This window comes from Podarcis filfolensis (genome assembly GCF_964270895.1).
Source record: "Podarcis filfolensis genome assembly, chromosome: 6".
NCBI classification, from domain to species: Eukaryota; Metazoa; Chordata; class Lepidosauria; order Squamata; family Lacertidae; genus Podarcis; species Podarcis filfolensis.
Genome location: NC_139609.1, coordinates 61,028,156 through 61,045,736, shown reverse-complemented (window position 1 = coordinate 61,045,736; position 17,581 = coordinate 61,028,156). Strand labels below are relative to the sequence as shown.

The 17,581-nt window shown below is 41.6% G+C and overlaps 1 protein-coding gene across 1 annotated transcript in view; it reads right to left on the bottom strand.

Moving 5' to 3' along the window:
* Nucleotides 1-17,581, bottom strand: part of LOC310764076 (complement receptor type 1-like) — a 44,712-nt gene that overhangs the window by 21,639 nt on the left and 5,492 nt on the right. Inside the window, exons 2-13 of the mRNA XM_083617293.1 lie at nucleotides 15,308-15,490; nucleotides 15,006-15,105; nucleotides 13,194-13,282; nucleotides 10,996-11,187; nucleotides 10,537-10,719; nucleotides 8,646-8,825; nucleotides 7,455-7,634; nucleotides 5,949-6,143; nucleotides 5,701-5,800; nucleotides 4,813-4,898; nucleotides 2,109-2,294; nucleotides 165-347 (exon numbers count right to left, since the gene is read on the bottom strand). Of these exons, the coding sequence (XP_083473419.1) occupies nucleotides 165-347; nucleotides 2,109-2,294; nucleotides 4,813-4,898; nucleotides 5,701-5,800; nucleotides 5,949-6,143; nucleotides 7,455-7,634; nucleotides 8,646-8,825; nucleotides 10,537-10,719; nucleotides 10,996-11,187; nucleotides 13,194-13,282; nucleotides 15,006-15,105; nucleotides 15,308-15,490 (1,857 nt within the window). The remainder of the gene's footprint in view (nucleotides 1-164; nucleotides 348-2,108; nucleotides 2,295-4,812; nucleotides 4,899-5,700; nucleotides 5,801-5,948; nucleotides 6,144-7,454; nucleotides 7,635-8,645; nucleotides 8,826-10,536; nucleotides 10,720-10,995; nucleotides 11,188-13,193; nucleotides 13,283-15,005; nucleotides 15,106-15,307; nucleotides 15,491-17,581) is intronic.

Genomic DNA, 17,581 nt, shown 5'->3' with positions numbered 1-17,581 from the left:
TATAGCAATATTACTACTTGTGTGAACATTTACTGCAGATATTCCTGCTTTCTTCTATAACTAAAGAATTACAAATGCTCCCTGAATATTGACGTTACGAGCATGTATGTATCCGGCTCATATTCATGCTTGCATATATATGGATGCTTCTTATTTATACTTGCCCAGTTCACAGTGAGGTAGAGGAGGGTCCCATGTACCATCTACTTGGCAATGAATCTCTCTTGTTCCAGATATTTTGTAGCCAGCATTGCAGTCTAAAGTCACCCTTTGGTTATACGTGTAGGTGTCTGAATAACCAGTTACTATCCTTCCATTCCTTACTTGAGGGGGTGGACACCGAGTCACTGAAAAGACAAAGTTTCAGTACAGTACTGAAGGTAAAAAGGAATGTACCTGTTCTCTGCATATCTGTGTGTTTAGCTGGCAGTATTATAGACATGTGGATTATGGGCTGATAGAATAGGAACCTCAGGCTCAGGGCCCAAATGTAGCCCACCCTGCTCCTCTATTTGACCCTCAAGTCTCTCCCCACGCTCAGGGCTGGATTACACTTTAAGCAAAATAAGCACGTACTTAGGGCATCAAGGGAAGGGGGGCGCCACAAAAAAATTCCATTGCCGGATTTAACATGGACCATATGGCGCAGCTGAACCAGGTTCCACAAAAAAGTTTCCCACAATAAGTGAAAAATAAATACACACGGACACACACAAATAATGATAATAAATTAGTAACAATGAATTAGTAACAATAGAGAGTAATGACTGCTCCCCACATTAAATGGGGGGCGCCCTTTGCGTGGTCGTGTGCAGCCCCCTGGACACTATGTGGCACCATTAGCACAGGCTTGACTTCGCCTTCCCCAGGTGGGATACCTGAAGGTCTCTGCCTACCTCAGCCACTTGCCCAATCCTGCCTGGGGAGGCGTTGCCAAGGCGATCAGGCCAGGTAGTGGGAGGGACCACCCTGCCCACACAAACATTATTCTTGGGAAAACCACAAAATTAGAATCTGGTAACTGGTAAACTGCCACTCGGTTCACTGAGGCTCATGTAATTTGAAGGTGTTCCTTCAAATTTGGAGATTTTTAAAGGCCTTGGTGAGAATTGTTGTTATCTCCACAGCTTTTCTTGGGGTGGGGGGTGGGGATGGCAAAATAATAACCACATAGATTTGGGAGACAATTGATGTGTCAACTTACGATGAAATTATATGTGCATCACTATGAACTCATCAGTTTATTAATTTCTCAGCTGAGCTTCAGCAGCTTCACTCATATGTGCATTGTAAGTTCAGTGCAACCAAAAATGTAAAAACAAGATTCAGTCATGCTGAACTTTATAAAACAATTGTAGAAGACAATGTTGAGTCTGCCTTTCCAAATGCAGACATTTGCTTTCGTATATTTTAATATTAATGGTCACAAATTGTCACAGACTGCTCAGCTGAGTGTTTATTTTCTCAGTTGAAGTATATTAAAAATCCTAACAGAACAGCTATGCAACAAGGCGGGCTGGATGCCTTATCTCTACAAAGTATAGAAGCATGTGTGTTAGTTTTGAGATTAGTTTTGAGGATCTGATAAAAGACTTTTCCATTAGAAAAAGCAAGAGAAAAGTAGGAGAAATAGTGGGTGGAAGGTGAGTGGTGTCAATGGAGATAGTGATGGAGTTAGGATTCCTGCCTTCTCTTTCCAGACATTAAGCAGGAGTTTCTTCTCCACTTCCCTATTCATCCTACCAAAGAACTGCATGTTTCACCTAAGGAGGAATGCAGATCTGATTAACAACTGGATTTTGTATTTTCAGAAATGGGGTTGTTATGTTGAAATCAACCATTGTATGTCTTTTCATCCCAGCAGTCCTAATTATAGTTGCAGGTAGGCATTGCAGCTTGTACAATACTTGGGGACATTTTGGTTTGCCCCAATATGAATCCCCCACCCTTGCCTTTGCATTTTTTTAGGAATGCATATAGCTAATGATTCTTCTTGTTGGGAAGTAATAGAGTAATGACTGCTGTGATTTTGCCAAATGTTCATGCTTATTGATTAACACAACTTCCTGCAATTAACAAAATGGGATGGAGGATAATTAAAAACACACCTCCACAATATGCACGGCCACTCCAAACACCATTTACTCCATCCTTGGTAGTACAGTAAATAGTGGCATTTCCGACAAGGGGGTGGCTTTTTTCACAGGTGTATGATACAGCTGTCCCATAGAAATAGTCATCTATGTCACTGTGCTTGCCATGGGGAACATCTGGTGGTGGAGAACACGAAATAGCTAGAGAAAGGTAGAAGACAAACATATAGCATAAATGATGTATTCTGTTTTCTATTTCTGATGGCTACTACTGCAGCCAACAGATGAAGTTAACAGCATATGTAATATTAATGACTGCTAAAACATGATTATCCCTTGAATACAGCCAATAGTTAAAAGGAAGAAAATAATACAAGACATCCAGAGTTCCATAATCTGACATGGAGATTACATGAAACACAAGAACTACAATGGCTACTTATAAATACCAAAATAGAGAGATGAACTGTTCTGTAAGACACATAAAATAGATAATAACAATAACAGGACAGAGACTGACCACTTTCTTTAGGCTGAAAGAATTATCAGTTTAGGAGAAATACAAGTGTAAGGTGTAAGATATTCCATAATGGTATTCCATTATTCTCATGATTTCATTGATAACCTGATACTATATTCTGATACTCTTGCCACAGGATTCCTGTGCTTTATAACTTTGCCATGTGATTGTGATACTGATAATGTATGTAGGTTACACCAGTTTCTGTTAGTCTGGCATCCATCTTGGAACCACTCCCAAGAGCGCAAGCCTTGAACCTGTTCAGTTCCAACTTTTTCTCAAGAAATACTTTTGCCTTTTGGCCACTAGGTGGCAACCATATATCTTACAATCCCCCAACCCCTTCATTTATACTTTCAACATGATAAATATCCCTTGCCAGACTTCCTGTGCTATGTAATTTTGCTATGTGACTGACACTGATTAGGTTAGATATAGAAAAATGTGAATATGCTACCTTAACTAGATTATTCTGAATTCAGGCCTCTTGAACCATATGATTTCATTGATTGGGGACAACTGGTCTTTCAGTGCCAACTAGCACAAAAGTCAAAAGCACACTATTATATGAGTGCGAATAGTTATGTCCTTTTAAATTAAGTGTTACTTGTAAAAAATAAAATTTAATTTATCTGAAATCTGGTGAAATAGTAAAAGCACAAAGATATGTAGGCTGCTCAAAATCCTATAAAAATAGGGGCAAACAAAATTATTTTCACATTATTTGATTGAAATAATATAGAATATATTATTATATTATTTGATTACAAGAATCTCTTTAATTTTCCAACAACCGTATGGTTTTTGAAGGGTTGCTGCAGTGGTTCTCAAGAGTTGGGCTGACTGGCATTGACTCAAATATCCAAAGGCTATTTGCAATATTACAAATATCGGATGCTGCCCAAGGCACAAAAGACTGGAAGAGCTGCAGAAGTGAACCACACCTACTAGTTATTCACTGATTGTCAATATTTTTGTGTCAATGATGCTATTTTTACATAGCTAATAGTCAACCCTTGTGGTGGACGGGCCTTGAATCAGCCTCCTGGGGACCCAGAAGCCATTCAGAGCTGGGTGGTGTGTCATCCAATCAGGAGGGAGGGAGTGGAGATTTAAATGTAGGCCTGGCCCACTAACGAGGGCAAACAGATTTGTATCTAATGCTGCACCCGTCTCACTTCTTCCACCCACCCCAGCAGCACTGGCAGTGGCACTGGTCTGGGGCAAGATCTTGCCAAAATCTCACGAGATCCTAAGATCCAATGAGACTTTGGCAAGATCTCACAAGATCTCACCAGACGTTGGTGCCACTGCTTCGCGGGCATCGCCATGGCGCTGGCAGCAGAGTACAGCAGGTGAATGAATCTGTGATATTGCAAATAGCCATATTAGGTACTGCAAGCAAGGACAGTGGCACGCAGTTGACAAATGGATCTGTCATAAGATCTGGTCCCTGTGTCAGTGTCTTTGTTATGTGGCCTGTCATTTAGGTTTGGGGGCTGTCTGTAAGCAGATATGAGCCCAAGGCTGTGAGATATGTAAGCCTACAAGAGGGAAGTGTTATTGTTCAGGACGGGTTGTAGGTAATTGATTATACATTTCAGTGTCTTTAGCTGGATGTTGCATGTGACAAGTAATGTTCTCTTCTAGGCCTATCCTATAGTAGATTTTCCCTCAGTGCCAGCCTTACCTTGTCAATCTGTTTTCTCCCCCATTTCATTGGGTAGGTTTTATACTCTGATACATGTCTGATGCCACTGTTTAAGTTGTGGAGTGATATGGGTAGAAGCTGGAAGCATATGAGTATGTGCAGTGGCCAATAGCTTTCCATTATGTCCATTATGTAATTGCACAGCAGTGTCCAGAAAGTGAACTTGCATTGACTGATTTAGGCTCAGGTGAACTAAAAGTTATTAAGTCCTGGTGGAACTTCTCAGTTGCCCTCTGGAAAAATGATATGCAGTGGTACCTCCGGTTAAGAACTTAATTCGTTCTGGAGGTCCATTCTTAACCTGAAACTGTTCTTAACCTGAGGTACCACTTTAGCTAATGGGGCCTCCTGCTGCCGCCGCATGATTTCTGTTCTCATCCTGAAGCAAAGTTCTTAACCCGAGGTACTATTTCTGGGTTAGTGGAGTCTGTAACCTGAAGCGTTTGTAACCCGAGGTACCACTGTATGTTAACATGTGTTCTACTTACGCTGACAAATAGCAGTTTCACCAGTCCATACTGCTTTTAGGCCAGATATCACACACTGTCTGGAAGATAGACCAACTAGCCTGTACCTGAATTGAGATAGAAGCAATTATGGATTGTCAAATTCTTTATCCCAGGATGCACAGAATTAAATGCATATTACGAAATGTATGCACTGTGTTATTAGAGGTCACAGCCCACACACTTCTACTGCGCTTGCTGCTAGTGTAGTGGCTCCTCAATAAAATCGCTTTAAACAGCTTGTAGCAGAGTTTCTTCCTGGCGGCAGATGACAAGAGACTATGAGACTTGTGCAAAATACTCAGTCAAGAGTTACCTTTATTTCTTGGCTGGTTCACAAGCATTTTAGTTCAAACTACATACATCTTTCCACCATGGTATAAACTCACAGCGTGTGGGTACTCTTTCCTCGTGCAGGATGTTGCAACCTGCAACTTCCTCTTTTTATTTTCATCCCCAGCTGTAACCAATCAGCCTAGAATGTCACTCCTAACTATTAAAGAAAACTTCTTTAACGCTACAATAACCTTTTTTTGTTTCTTTGAAGAATGACTTCCTAACATGTGTACCCATTCACATGCTGATATCTCCCTCTATCTGTGGTTCTGTCTCCAATCCTACTGGCACTCCCCTCAGATGATTAGTATTAGGCTGCAAGACAAGTTAGTGCCTGGGACTGGCTAAATCTGTTGTCGCAGGGGTCCTGTTTCTTCAAAAGCTGCATTACAATAAGAAATTGATTTATGAACCTTTTCCTGCATAGGAGGTTAGGTGAGGGGGGAAAGTTAACACCAATGACTTGTTCTTAAATCGTTAAAGGAAGAGGAGCCCTACCAGAAAAAGTAACCTTATTGATTTCCTAATGCTTACCCTTCCTCGCAGGTGTAATTTATAGTAGAACCAAATAAAAGATCTTTTGTTACAATCAGCCTCCCATTATCTGGTTCTCCTGGATATCCGCATGATTTTCCTGTCAGAAAAAAAGCAAACCATACAGAATTTCTCTCTGTAATTTGTTTTAAAACAAATTTAATTAAAGCACAAAGGAAGAATGGCGCAACTTAATCAAACCACTTATATTAATATAACAATCAATACAAGGATGGTAAGAGACTCACTTTTGCAGAACTCCTGAACTCCTGACCATTCCTGATTTCTAATGCACATAAGAGAGGCCTTCAATCCGGGATGCTTAGCATAGCCTGGACGGCACATGTATTTCACAACTGAGCCAACGGGAAAGGAATTATTTTCTTTATACTCATTGAGAAGTTCAGCAAATTGTAAACTGGGTGGGGGTGCACAGCTACCTCCTGATGAGATGGAGGGAGGAAGTGGGGAGGAAGAGAGGGGAAAATGAGGCCAGTAGTTATTGTGAAGGTCTACAAAGTGTAATATTGTGCTTCTAACTTTAAACTAATCTCCAGTTCCTCCAACTATAATATAGCAGTGGTCCTCACCACTCTTTTCTCACCTGTACTGTATTTACTTATTCATTTGAATTTTATTTAAAAATATGCATATATTGCTATTCAGGAAAAAATATCAATGCAGTTTACAACAATTATACATACATAAAACCATATAAAAAGTTAAAAATTATTTATTTTATGCGTTTATATGTATGTGAAACATAAAATAGGATAACTGCATCAAGCAGGAAGTAATATGCACAAGACAAAAATGACAGAAGCAATTTCATCAGTGGGAACAAGATGTGATGTCCAGTTCCTTACTCAAGCAGATTAAAGAACATTCAAGCTGTTTTATTTCTTCTGTTTCTTGGAAGGTGGTAGTGCCTTCACTATTATAAGAAGGGCCTTCCTTCAACAGTTGCCAGTTTGACTTTGGGCAGCAGCCAGCAAAGTAATTGCATTCTGCTTGTGCAACGAAACTTCCCACCCCTCTCTTTTCCCTGTGCCTTCTCCAAATCTGCTATGGAAGGGATGAGGGAACCCTAGAACAGGTTTAGGGTATGCACAGGGGGAGGGGGAGAAGGGGCAGTTCTACCGCACAACCAAAAGTCCTTGCACTAATAGAACTACAGTACTTTGCAGTATTAAACCACAGAGCCTAGGGCTTGCCAATCAGAAGGTCGGCGGTTCGAATCCCCGTGACGGGGTGAGCTCCCGTTGCTCGGTCCCTGCTCCTGCCCACCTAGCAGATCGAAAGCACGTCAAAGTGCAAGTAGATAAATAGGTACCGCTCTGGGGGGAAGGTAAACGGCGTTTCCGTGGGCTGCTCTGGTTCACCAGAAGCGGCTTAGTCATGGGGGCCACATGACCCGGAAGCTGTACGCCGGCTCCCTCGGCCAATAAAGCGAGATGAGTGCCGCAACCCCAGAGTCGGTCACGACTGGACCTAATGGTCAGGGGTCCCTTTACCTTGCGGTATCACTCTTTGTCTCTTCTAAGGAACCCTTCAGAAGTTCCATTAACTTGCACAGAACTGAATTCTGTGTGACAGTTCTCTAAGTGTGTGCTTTCATTATAGGAAGCAGCACTACTTTAATTATTTGCCTGGAACCAAATTTTCAAGGCTGAATGGAAGAAATGGTGTAAACATTGCTTTGTAGCTTGCCCTGCTAGAGCCAATATGGACGATCTTATGGTCAAAAGATGTACCTTCACATCGAGGGGCAGGGGAAGACCATGTACCAGATGCTGTGCAGTAAATAGTCCCCTCTCCAATTAGACCATAGCCAGGCTCACATGTGTATTTCACAGACATTCCATTAGTAAACACTGCTGCTTCCTGGTTGTACATCCCATTTTGAACATGTGGGGGTGGCTGGCATTGAATCACTGAAAGGGAAAAAAAGGTGGTTACAATGGAAAAACACATTACAAACATCCTTGACTGTAAATTCCACATTTGTAAGAACTCAGTCATTTAGTGCGGCAGCACCTACACTTGGGAACTCCCTGCCTATTGATATCAAGCAGGTGCCTTCACTTTATTCTTTTTGGCATCTGCTAAAAGCATTCTTGTTTTGGGCAAGCCTACCCTGATGATTAGAAAGTTGAAATAATTTTAATCTGTTTTACAATAGTAACTTTTGTTTGTTTTAAAGTTGTAAAATTTCCTTGGTTTTATTTTTGTAAACTACTTTGAAATTATTGCTTTTTACAATCAAGCAGTGTATAAATTTTATGAAGCAAACAAATAATAAATACTGTTAATAAGTGTGTGTCAATCTGAACTTTTTCTTTGGTTTATTACCGTAGATCATGGCATGAGTAAAGGTTGGCCTAACTTAACATGAAAGGAGCCCCCCCCCATTAACTTTTATTGGCTCTGGTATCATTATTATATTTATGCTTTTTACAAAGCATATGCTAATTCAAATGAAACATGATACATATCTCTTGCACTTCTTTTTGGTCATGCAATTGCAATGGTCTGTCGTTATTTGTTATGATTCCTATTTCAGGTTTCAGTCCAATCAAGAAACCCCCAAAGGCTTATTTCCTCAATCACACTCTATTGCAGGCGTAGCCAACTTGGTGCACTTCAGTTGTTGTGGACTATATCTCCCATAATCTTTTACTATTGGCCATGCTCACTGGGGCTGATGAGAACTGTAATCCAGCAACACATGAAGGGCACCAATTTGGCTATCTTTATTCAGTGGAATGATTATAGTACTTACATACCCCTGTATGGTATTCATTTGTAGAGAGTGTTTAATGTGCACAAGCTCAGATACAACTTTCATTTTTTTTGGTTCATATCTGAAACTGTCAAAGGAGATCCAAACAAAAGGAAAGCATTCCTGACTATTAGAAGCAAATGAAACATGTACTGGTACCTACCCCTAACACAAATGGGCACAGGAGAATCCCATGTGCTGTCAAACTGGCACTGAATTCTATGGTTGCCTTTCAGGATATAGCCAGGGTCACATTCAAATGTAATTGTCTCTTTGGGTTTAACTTGCCCTCTAGATCTTGTTATTCTTCCATTCTGGATTTCTGGATTTTCACAACCAGTGACTGCGAAGGAAAAAGGATAAAGCCATTATTAAATTCTATAATATGTGAGACGATGGTTTTCCCAGTAGTGATGTATGGAAGTGAGAGCTGGACCATAAAGAAGGCTGATCGCCGAAGAATTGATGCTTTTGAATTATGGTGCTGGAGGAGACTCTTGAGAGTCCCATGGACTGCAAGAAGATCAAACGTATCCATTCTTAATGAAATCAGCCCTGAGTGCTCACTGGAAGGACAGATCGTGAAGCTGAGGCTCCATTACTTTGGCCACCTCATGAGAAGAGAAGACTCCCTGGAAAAGACCCTGATGTTGGGAAAGATTGAGGGCACAAGAAGAAGGGGATGACAGAGGACGAGATGGTACAAACATGAGTCTGACCAAACTGCGGGAGGCAGTGGAAGACAGGAGTGCCTGGCGTGCTCTGGTCCATGGGGTCACGAAGAGTCGGACACGACTAAACGACTAAACAACAACAACAATATGTGAGACCTGAGAGAAGGGTGTATTGCAGAAAATATAAAACCTTGATGTAAAATTCAACATTTTAACTTTCTAGGATCATAGACAACCTCTTAACACTTTCCTGATAATTAGGAAGTGTATTGGTTTGTACATGTCCACAGAATGGAAGATGGCAAGATCCCCAAGAACGTGCTCTACGGGGAGCTAGCTTCAAGCACCAGGCCTGTTGACAGACCAGCTCTGTGTTACAAAGCTGTCTGCAACCATGACATGAAGGCTGGCAATATCAACCTCGCTGTGTAGGAATTCCTTGCATCCAACCACAGTGCCTGGAGACAGGCAGTCAGGTCATGTATCCATAGTAGTTTCCAGAGGAAAAATGACCACTGAGAGGAGTGCAGAGAGCAGAACTGCCATGCTGCACCTGCAGCAGCACAACTGGACACCTTTATCCCACTGCTGCCAGTTATTTAATGTGGGCCTGGATAGCTCAGATGGTTAGAGCATGGTACCGATAACGCCAAGGTTGCAGGTTCAGTCTCCATATGGGACAGCTGCATATTCCTGCATTGCAGCGGGTTGAACTAGATGATCCTCAGGTTCCCTTCCAACTCTAGAATTCTATGATCTGCCCCAGCTGCAGCAAAACATGTATCTCCCATATTGGTCTCTACAGCCACAGCAGGTGCTGTAACTCTCCAAATGTTTGACTTTACTCGTGAAGACACACTGTTCCGTTGTCTCCCAAGACAGATGGGTGCCAACAGAACAATCTATTCAACATGAAGGCTGCAATCTTATCACACTTACGTAGTAGTAAATTTAACAGAACTCAATGGCCCTTACTTCTGAGTAAGCATATGTAAGATTCCACTGCAAGGTATTAACTATGTTTCCTATATATTAATGATTGAAAAATGAATTTATGGAACATTACATTAAAGCACTAGATGGTTTTCTCAAACAATTATTAGTGGAAACAATCAAACATTTTACAGCAAGTGATTTGTGGGTTGCTTCTAGTGATTTGTATGTTGCTTCTTTGATTACTAGGAACATAAACTTTAGGAGGAAAAGAAACCAGAAAGAGTCATGGGAAATTTCTGCTTATTATAGTTCAAAAAGGCATTGCCTTCTATTGTGGCTCAGGTTAAAGCCCTCATATTAGAAACACAGTCAGCAGCAGCCTGAAAGGGAAGTCTGTTTGCGGGTGAGGAGACTCATACGAAAGAGCTTCAAAGTGATACTTGCCCTGTTCACAGTGAGGTACTGGAGGGTCCCATGTGCCATCCACTTGGCAATGGATCTCTCTCGAGCCAGCTATTTTGTGGCCAGCATTGCAGTCTAATGTCACCCTTTGGTTATATGTGTAGCTGGCGGAATAACCAGTTACTATTCTTCCATTTTCAATTTGAGGAGCTGGACAGTGAGCCACTGAAAAGAAGATGTGTTTAATAAACATACAGCTACAAAGGACAAAGTAAAAGAATAGACCCTCACTCAGTGCATCTGTGCCTTTATCTGCTGCATCATGGACAGGTGGGTTGGTTTTGAAAATTTAGAAGTATTGATACCTAATAGTTATTCTGTTAGAGCTATCAGAAGAAAATGCTTGCCACATTACCAAATCATCATGTTTAGGAATTAACACAAATTGGACCTTTCCATATAAACAATAGAAGAACAAATAGTAACACTGGAAAACCACACCTCCACAATATGCACGGCCACTCCAAATTCCATTTAATCCATCCTTAGTAGTACAGTAAATAGTGGCATTTCCCACAAGGGGGTGGCCTTTGTCACAGGTGTATGTTACAGCTGTCCCATAGGAGAAGTCATTCATGGACCTGCCACTGTGCTTGCCATGGGGAACATCTGGTGGTGGAAAGCATGGAATACCTAGAAACATAAGCAGAAGATACATGCCAAAGACAAATATTTTAGTGGTTTTTTTTAATATTTATTGTGTCTTAGTTCATTTTGCATCTAAACATCTCCCTACCTAAGGAAACACTAGTGCTTTCATTTAATTTGAGGAAATGCAGTGGTGTTCAGTTATTATCTTTGTAAATTAGAAATCTGAAAGTTTTTTAATGCCCTACAGGAATTGTATTTTTGAACACTTATTTTTGTATTTGTGAATTGTTATATTGAATTTCTTTTGTAAGGCTGTCCGACGGTTTTGTAAGTGTAAGAATAATAATAAAAACAGAGAGTGGCACATAGGGAATTATTTTCTGGATACTAGATGCTAAGCAGGCATAGAAGGCTTGTGTGACGCTACAGAAATAGTACATCATACCTGCCAGTTACATCTGGCAATCATTAATTTCATCTTTTTTGTTTGAAAATTATATTAATTTCATGTAAGTAAGGAAGCCTACTTTTTCCTGACACATCCATGCCAAGTTCTTTCATTCACAGTATTTTAATCTTTCCCCTATAATGAAAATTTAAAAAGTACATCTACAGAAATTTAACTGTATTATATTTGCATAACTGTATTCATGTCAGTCTAATTCACTTCAGGGAACCTCTTCTATAGAAGTTAGTGGTAGTGAATCAGGACCCATTTTTTTTAGTTATTTATTTTATAACAAAGAAACATTTATCTGGACAGCATCCATGTGACAAGAGATGGGCAAAATTGCATTGTGCCATTCAAGCTAACAGGCAAGTAACAATTGTTACAGGCACAGGAGCAAACTCAGGGCTGAGGACCCTTTGCCCACCCCCATAAAATATTTGAGGGGGCTGCTCATCCCCCGAAGTTGATGAGAATTGCCATTCAAATGGTGCGTGTGTGCCGCACCATGTGAACAGTTAAGCAGGGTGGGGCTTACTTGCCCCTCCGATTTTATTCAAGTTGGCAGCCCTGGTTACAGGTAAGGCTGTAGGTTTGCAAAATAGCTTGAAGATACAGGAGTCTGCTTCACTTTTTCTTATACTGAATGCGACCAATATCGAACCATTGTCTATTCCTATGTTTATTTGCTTATTTCAGCAGAGTCTCAGAGGTTATCCCAAAGAGTGAGTTATACTACGCTTCGTGAAACAAAGCTTCAATGCCATAATTTGTTTTAGGTAAAGGTAAAGGAACCCCTGACAGTTAGGTCCAGTCGCGGACGACTCTGGGGTTGCAGCGCTCATCTCGCTTTATTGGCCGAGGGAGCCGGCGTACAGCTTCCGGGTCATGTGGCCAGCATGACTAAGCTGCTTTTGGCGAACCAGAGCAGTGCACAGAAATACTGTTTATCTTCCTGCCGGAGCGATACCTATTTATCTACTTGCACTTTGATGTGCTTTCGAACTGCTAGGTGGGCAGGAGCTGGGACTGAGCAATGGGAGCGCACCCCGTCGCAGGGATTTGAACCACCAACTTTCCAATCGGCAAACCCTAGGTTCAGTGGTTTAGACCACAGCGCCACCAATGTTGTATTTTCAGTTGCTGTAACCTGCCTTGGAACCTTAAGGTGCAGTATAGGTAAGAAATTAAAGTACAGTCATACCTTGGGTTACAGCAGCTTCAGGTTGCATTTTTTTGGGTTGTGGACCGCCGAATCCTGGAAGTACCGGAACGGGTTACTTCCGGGTTTTGGCAGTCGCACATGCACAGAAGCGCTAAATCGCGCTTTGTGCATGCGCAGAAGCGCCGAATCACAACCTGCGCATGCGCAGACACGGGTTGCGAATGTGCATTCCGCATGGATCACGTTTGCAACCCGAGCGTCCACTGTAACAACAAGAACAACATTTTGACACTAATTTACCTCTAATACTGCTAGACGAGAGCATGCAAATGTATTAACCCTTTACCATCCATACTAAATTGATTTTGAGGTGTTCCTGGTGCCATATAAGAATACTATTTACAAACATAGCAGTAAAAAATATGTTTTACTTACGCTGACAAAGAGGAATATCATTAGTCCACCCTACTTTTCGGCCAAATACGACACACTTTCTGCTGGAAGTACTACCAATTAACCTGTGCCTGTATCAAGAAAGAAGTAGCTGTGGGTTGTCTTGTTCTGCCTCGTGAGATGCATAGAACTGATGTGCTTATAATGTGAACGTTCTTCTTACTGACTTTCCACAAACAAATGAAATGCTTTTTGAAAGACAGGGAAGCACATTTCTTGTCAGCCAGGATTGTGCAGCTATCTCAACATATCTTACAATATTCATTTAATTAATATGTTCACCCCTCTTTCAATTGTTCTTGGTGTCGAGTGTCCCAGTTAACTAATATCCATTGAGCAAGCAATCCAGTACACTTCCTGGGGTAATATGGATTTATAACGCAACATACTTAATTTATTTTATTTGTATTTTAAGAAATATGATACATTGTCCTCTGAAAGGAATGACTGAAAATGGTTACATGCCAACACTGATGAAAGCTAGTGGGGCTGGGCCAGGGAGGTGATCAATGCCTCATAACAAGAGGGGGTGGTTCCTGCCTGGAGGAGGCAGTGGTAAAACCACTCCTTAAGAAACCCTCCCTGGACTCAGAAATCTTTGACTACCGGCCAGCTGCCTTGCTCCCCTTCATGAGCAGGGTTCTTGTCAAGGTTCTGGTGGTTGTGGACCAGACCCAGGTGCCTTTGGAGGAAACTGATTTTCTAGATCCATTTCAGTTGGGGTTTCGGCCTAGTTTTGGCACAGAAACTCTTTTGGTTGCCCTGCATGATGACCTCTGTTGGGAGAGACAGGGGAAATGTTTCCTTGTTAATTCTCCTCAACCTCTCAGCAGCTTTTGATACCATTGACCATAGCATCCTTCTGGAGTAGCTGTCTGAGTTGGGGATAGGTGGCACTGCTTTGTGGTGGTCCTGGACATTGCATTCATCATCTGAGGCCCTCCTTTGTGTACCTCCTTCACATGAAGTCCAGAGGATGGCTACACGAGAATGGGCCTTTTCTGTAGTCGCTCCCCCTTTGTGGAATGCTCTCCCCAGGGAGATTCGCCTGGCACCTTCATTATATATTTTTAGGTGTCAGGTGAAAACGTTCCTCTTCAACAAGGCCTTTGGCTGATAAGGAGGGCTATTGTTTTGGCTTAATTATTTTATCTTGTATTTTATTCTGACATCTTTTGATGAAGAGCGGTATGAAAAATTAGTAAGTAATTTTTTGCACATGGAAGCATGTGCAAAGACTTCTGCTTGTACAATGCGTCTTTCTCTCCCTTCCTGTGTGTCTCCTGAAATTGCCCCCAGAACAGTGGGGGGAGAGCCTGGGGGGGATTGATCTGCCTGGCAAACTGAAATGCTTCACAGTAGGAACGTTCCTGTGTGCTCAGATTCTTAAAAACAAAAATATCACCACACCCAGTACATAAGAGCTCTGCTGGACCAAACCAAAGAGCCATCATTCACCTATTACAGTGGCCAACCATATGCCTAAGGAGGACATGAATGCAAAGTACTTCATTCCTTTCTGAACGAACAGGCCTAGGGTTAAGTGTAGAAAATCGTTAGTCTCTAGGGTTACAAGCTCTCTCCTTTTCTATGTGTTTGGTGCCTTTAAAAACTGCATAGTGAACCAACAGAAATAAGTCAAATGAGATTTTCCTGATGGGAGAGAAAAGTGAGAGGAAAAGCTTTACCAGATTCTTTCTGCTTATGCAACTAGGGGAGATAGAGCAGCCCTAGTGGGAAGTCAGGCCAGAGGGAGCAGAGGAATTCTCCCTTCTTGGCTTTACTGATGCTTACCCTTCATTGCAGGTGTAATTTACAGTGGAACCGAATAAAGTATCTTGGGGCACAATCAACTTCCCATTATCTGGTTCCCCTGGATTTCCACAAGATTGTCCTAGCAGGAAGAAAGAGACAAAGTGTGCCTTAAAGTACAATGCTGATCTAAAGTTTCCATCTGCTTTTCGTTTTAAATTAATACATTCTCAAGGGCAGAACTGCACACCTCAATACATCTCTTGTATTCAAACCATTGAAATGATTCAGATTGGTACGCAGCATATTCTCACAAGTATTTCAAAGAATGTTATGACACTCACGTTTACAGAGCTCCGGAACTTTGGACCACTCCTGGCTTTGAAGGCACTTAATAGAGTACCTCAGTCCGGTATAGCCTGGACGGCACATATATTTCACAATCGAGCCAACAGGAAATAAATTCTTTTGCTTATACTCGTCAGTTAGCTCAGCAAAGTTTAACCTAGGTGGAGGGCCACAGCCACCTAATGATAAAAAAGAGGGGAAAATCAAGGAAATGTGAAGCTCTGCCCAGTGCAATTTTGTGTTTTGAACCACCATATCATTTCCTCCACCTCTAACATGGAAATGACCATTCCTTATCATCAAAAGTAACCACTGGGGCAGTAGCTGTACAGAACTGTTGGGAGCCTGATTCCTTGTGGGATATGCCACAAGTTAAATGTATTAGAATGTTAATGCATTAGGCTTTCTGTATTTATCTTCTAGCTGTTCTGGAATAATTAATTGCCATGGGCCTTTTTCAGGTGGCAGTTGCCCCAGGCCTCACACATGGTGGGACCATGTCAGCATTGGTATTGCTGTGGTGCTGACAACTTTTAGAAACAACAGACAGCAAGGGAACTGCCATCTCCACTCATTGCCTCTCTCACCATTTGGGCTGGGCTCCCCCCTCCCCCCACCAGAGGCCACTGGTGAGGAACTGTGAGGGAGAGCAATAGGATAACCTCTGGCATTGATGTTATCAACAGGACACCTGTGGGCCTACCTAACATGATGGGAAAGACAACAACCCAGCAAATTACAGCTAGGCAAAGACAAAGGCCTTACACCCTGAAAAGTCAACAACTTTGCACTGCATTCCAGTCTCTTCTGGGCAGGTTGGGCCACCAGGCTATTTTTCAGGCCTGTTTTACCTGTAGGCAGCTAATTTCCAGGAAACTCAGAGGAGAGGAGATAGGGAATTACTCTAATTGGATGCTGCCAGCAAAGATCAAAGAGAGACCAATTAGGACTCTTCCTCCTCTTCTCTCTGGGGGTAGTTCTAGCTGGAAAAAGCCTGTAGAGAGAAAAGTTCTAAACGGATTGCTGCTAGCATGCAGGCATGTGGACTTAGAGGAGAGACTAGGAGACAACAAATTAGCAGCAATGTCTACTACACCATCACCAAGGAAGAAATGTATGTAATGTGGCTGGGGGAAAGGACAATAGAGGATTCAGGCCTGTGGCTGGGAGAGGAAGAAAGAAGTAGAGCAGTCAGGGCCTGGGACATATTGGGATAAATATGTACATGTGTGTGCACTTTAATTTTATTTAGAGATGATCTGAGGAAATTAATTGCATGTTCTACTTAAGATGGGACATAGGAGCAACAATTGAAGTGAATTCTGTGTGTGTGTATGTGTGTATGAATTTTAGAAACGAAATCTTCATACACTGCTTCAGATGTCATTCATTTATTCATTCACACACACACACACACACACACAGAGAGAGAGAGAGAGAGAGAGAGAGAGAGAGAGAGAGAGAGAAAAGGATAATGTTAATACATTTTTAAAATATGCATGGTTGGCTAAGGGAATGGGGGCAAATGCTACATCAAGAAAGGCCCCTCAAATGAACTTTCTGCCTCCAGGCTTTTCATAATCACATCAGAAATGGTTACCTTTGTTTCATGCTTCAAAAGTTTTGGATCCATATGGAGGTTTCAAAGAGCATGTGGCAACAGTTCAGTGGGAGACCAAAATGCCCCATGGACCTAGCATGGGGACTTTCCAAAAGATCAAACTGATCCACACAATAGCAGCTTTCCAGAAGTTGCAATTGGCAATTAGGGATTGTCAAAAACCACGTTTCTGGAAATTTCAACTCCCCTGTGGATGTGCTGCCAGGCAAATGTAGTTTTTGACAATCACTACATTGGAACTCAGTAATTTCATTTAACCAAATGGTGCAAAGAGTTCTTACTAATCTGTATAGTACCAAAAATTGTACTAATTATTATTTATATTAATGGACGTATCGCTTGCATCTTCAGCCTTAGTGGCCAATGGCTATCATACTACACACACTTACCTGGGATTAAGTCTCACTGAATATCGTGGAGCCTGCTTTTGAGTAAAGTAAACTTGCATATTAATCTAAAGTAAGCATTGTGGAAAGTTGGCATGACAGCAAAGAGGCAAAATGTTGATCAAAAAAACTGCTAATAGAAAGATCAGTAATTATTTCTCCTAATTGTAGATTAAAAAAAAAAAAACACCAGCTACAACAAACTATTCAACAGACTGTTATACAAATTTTAAGGTGCATACACAGAGCAGGTACACGCGCCA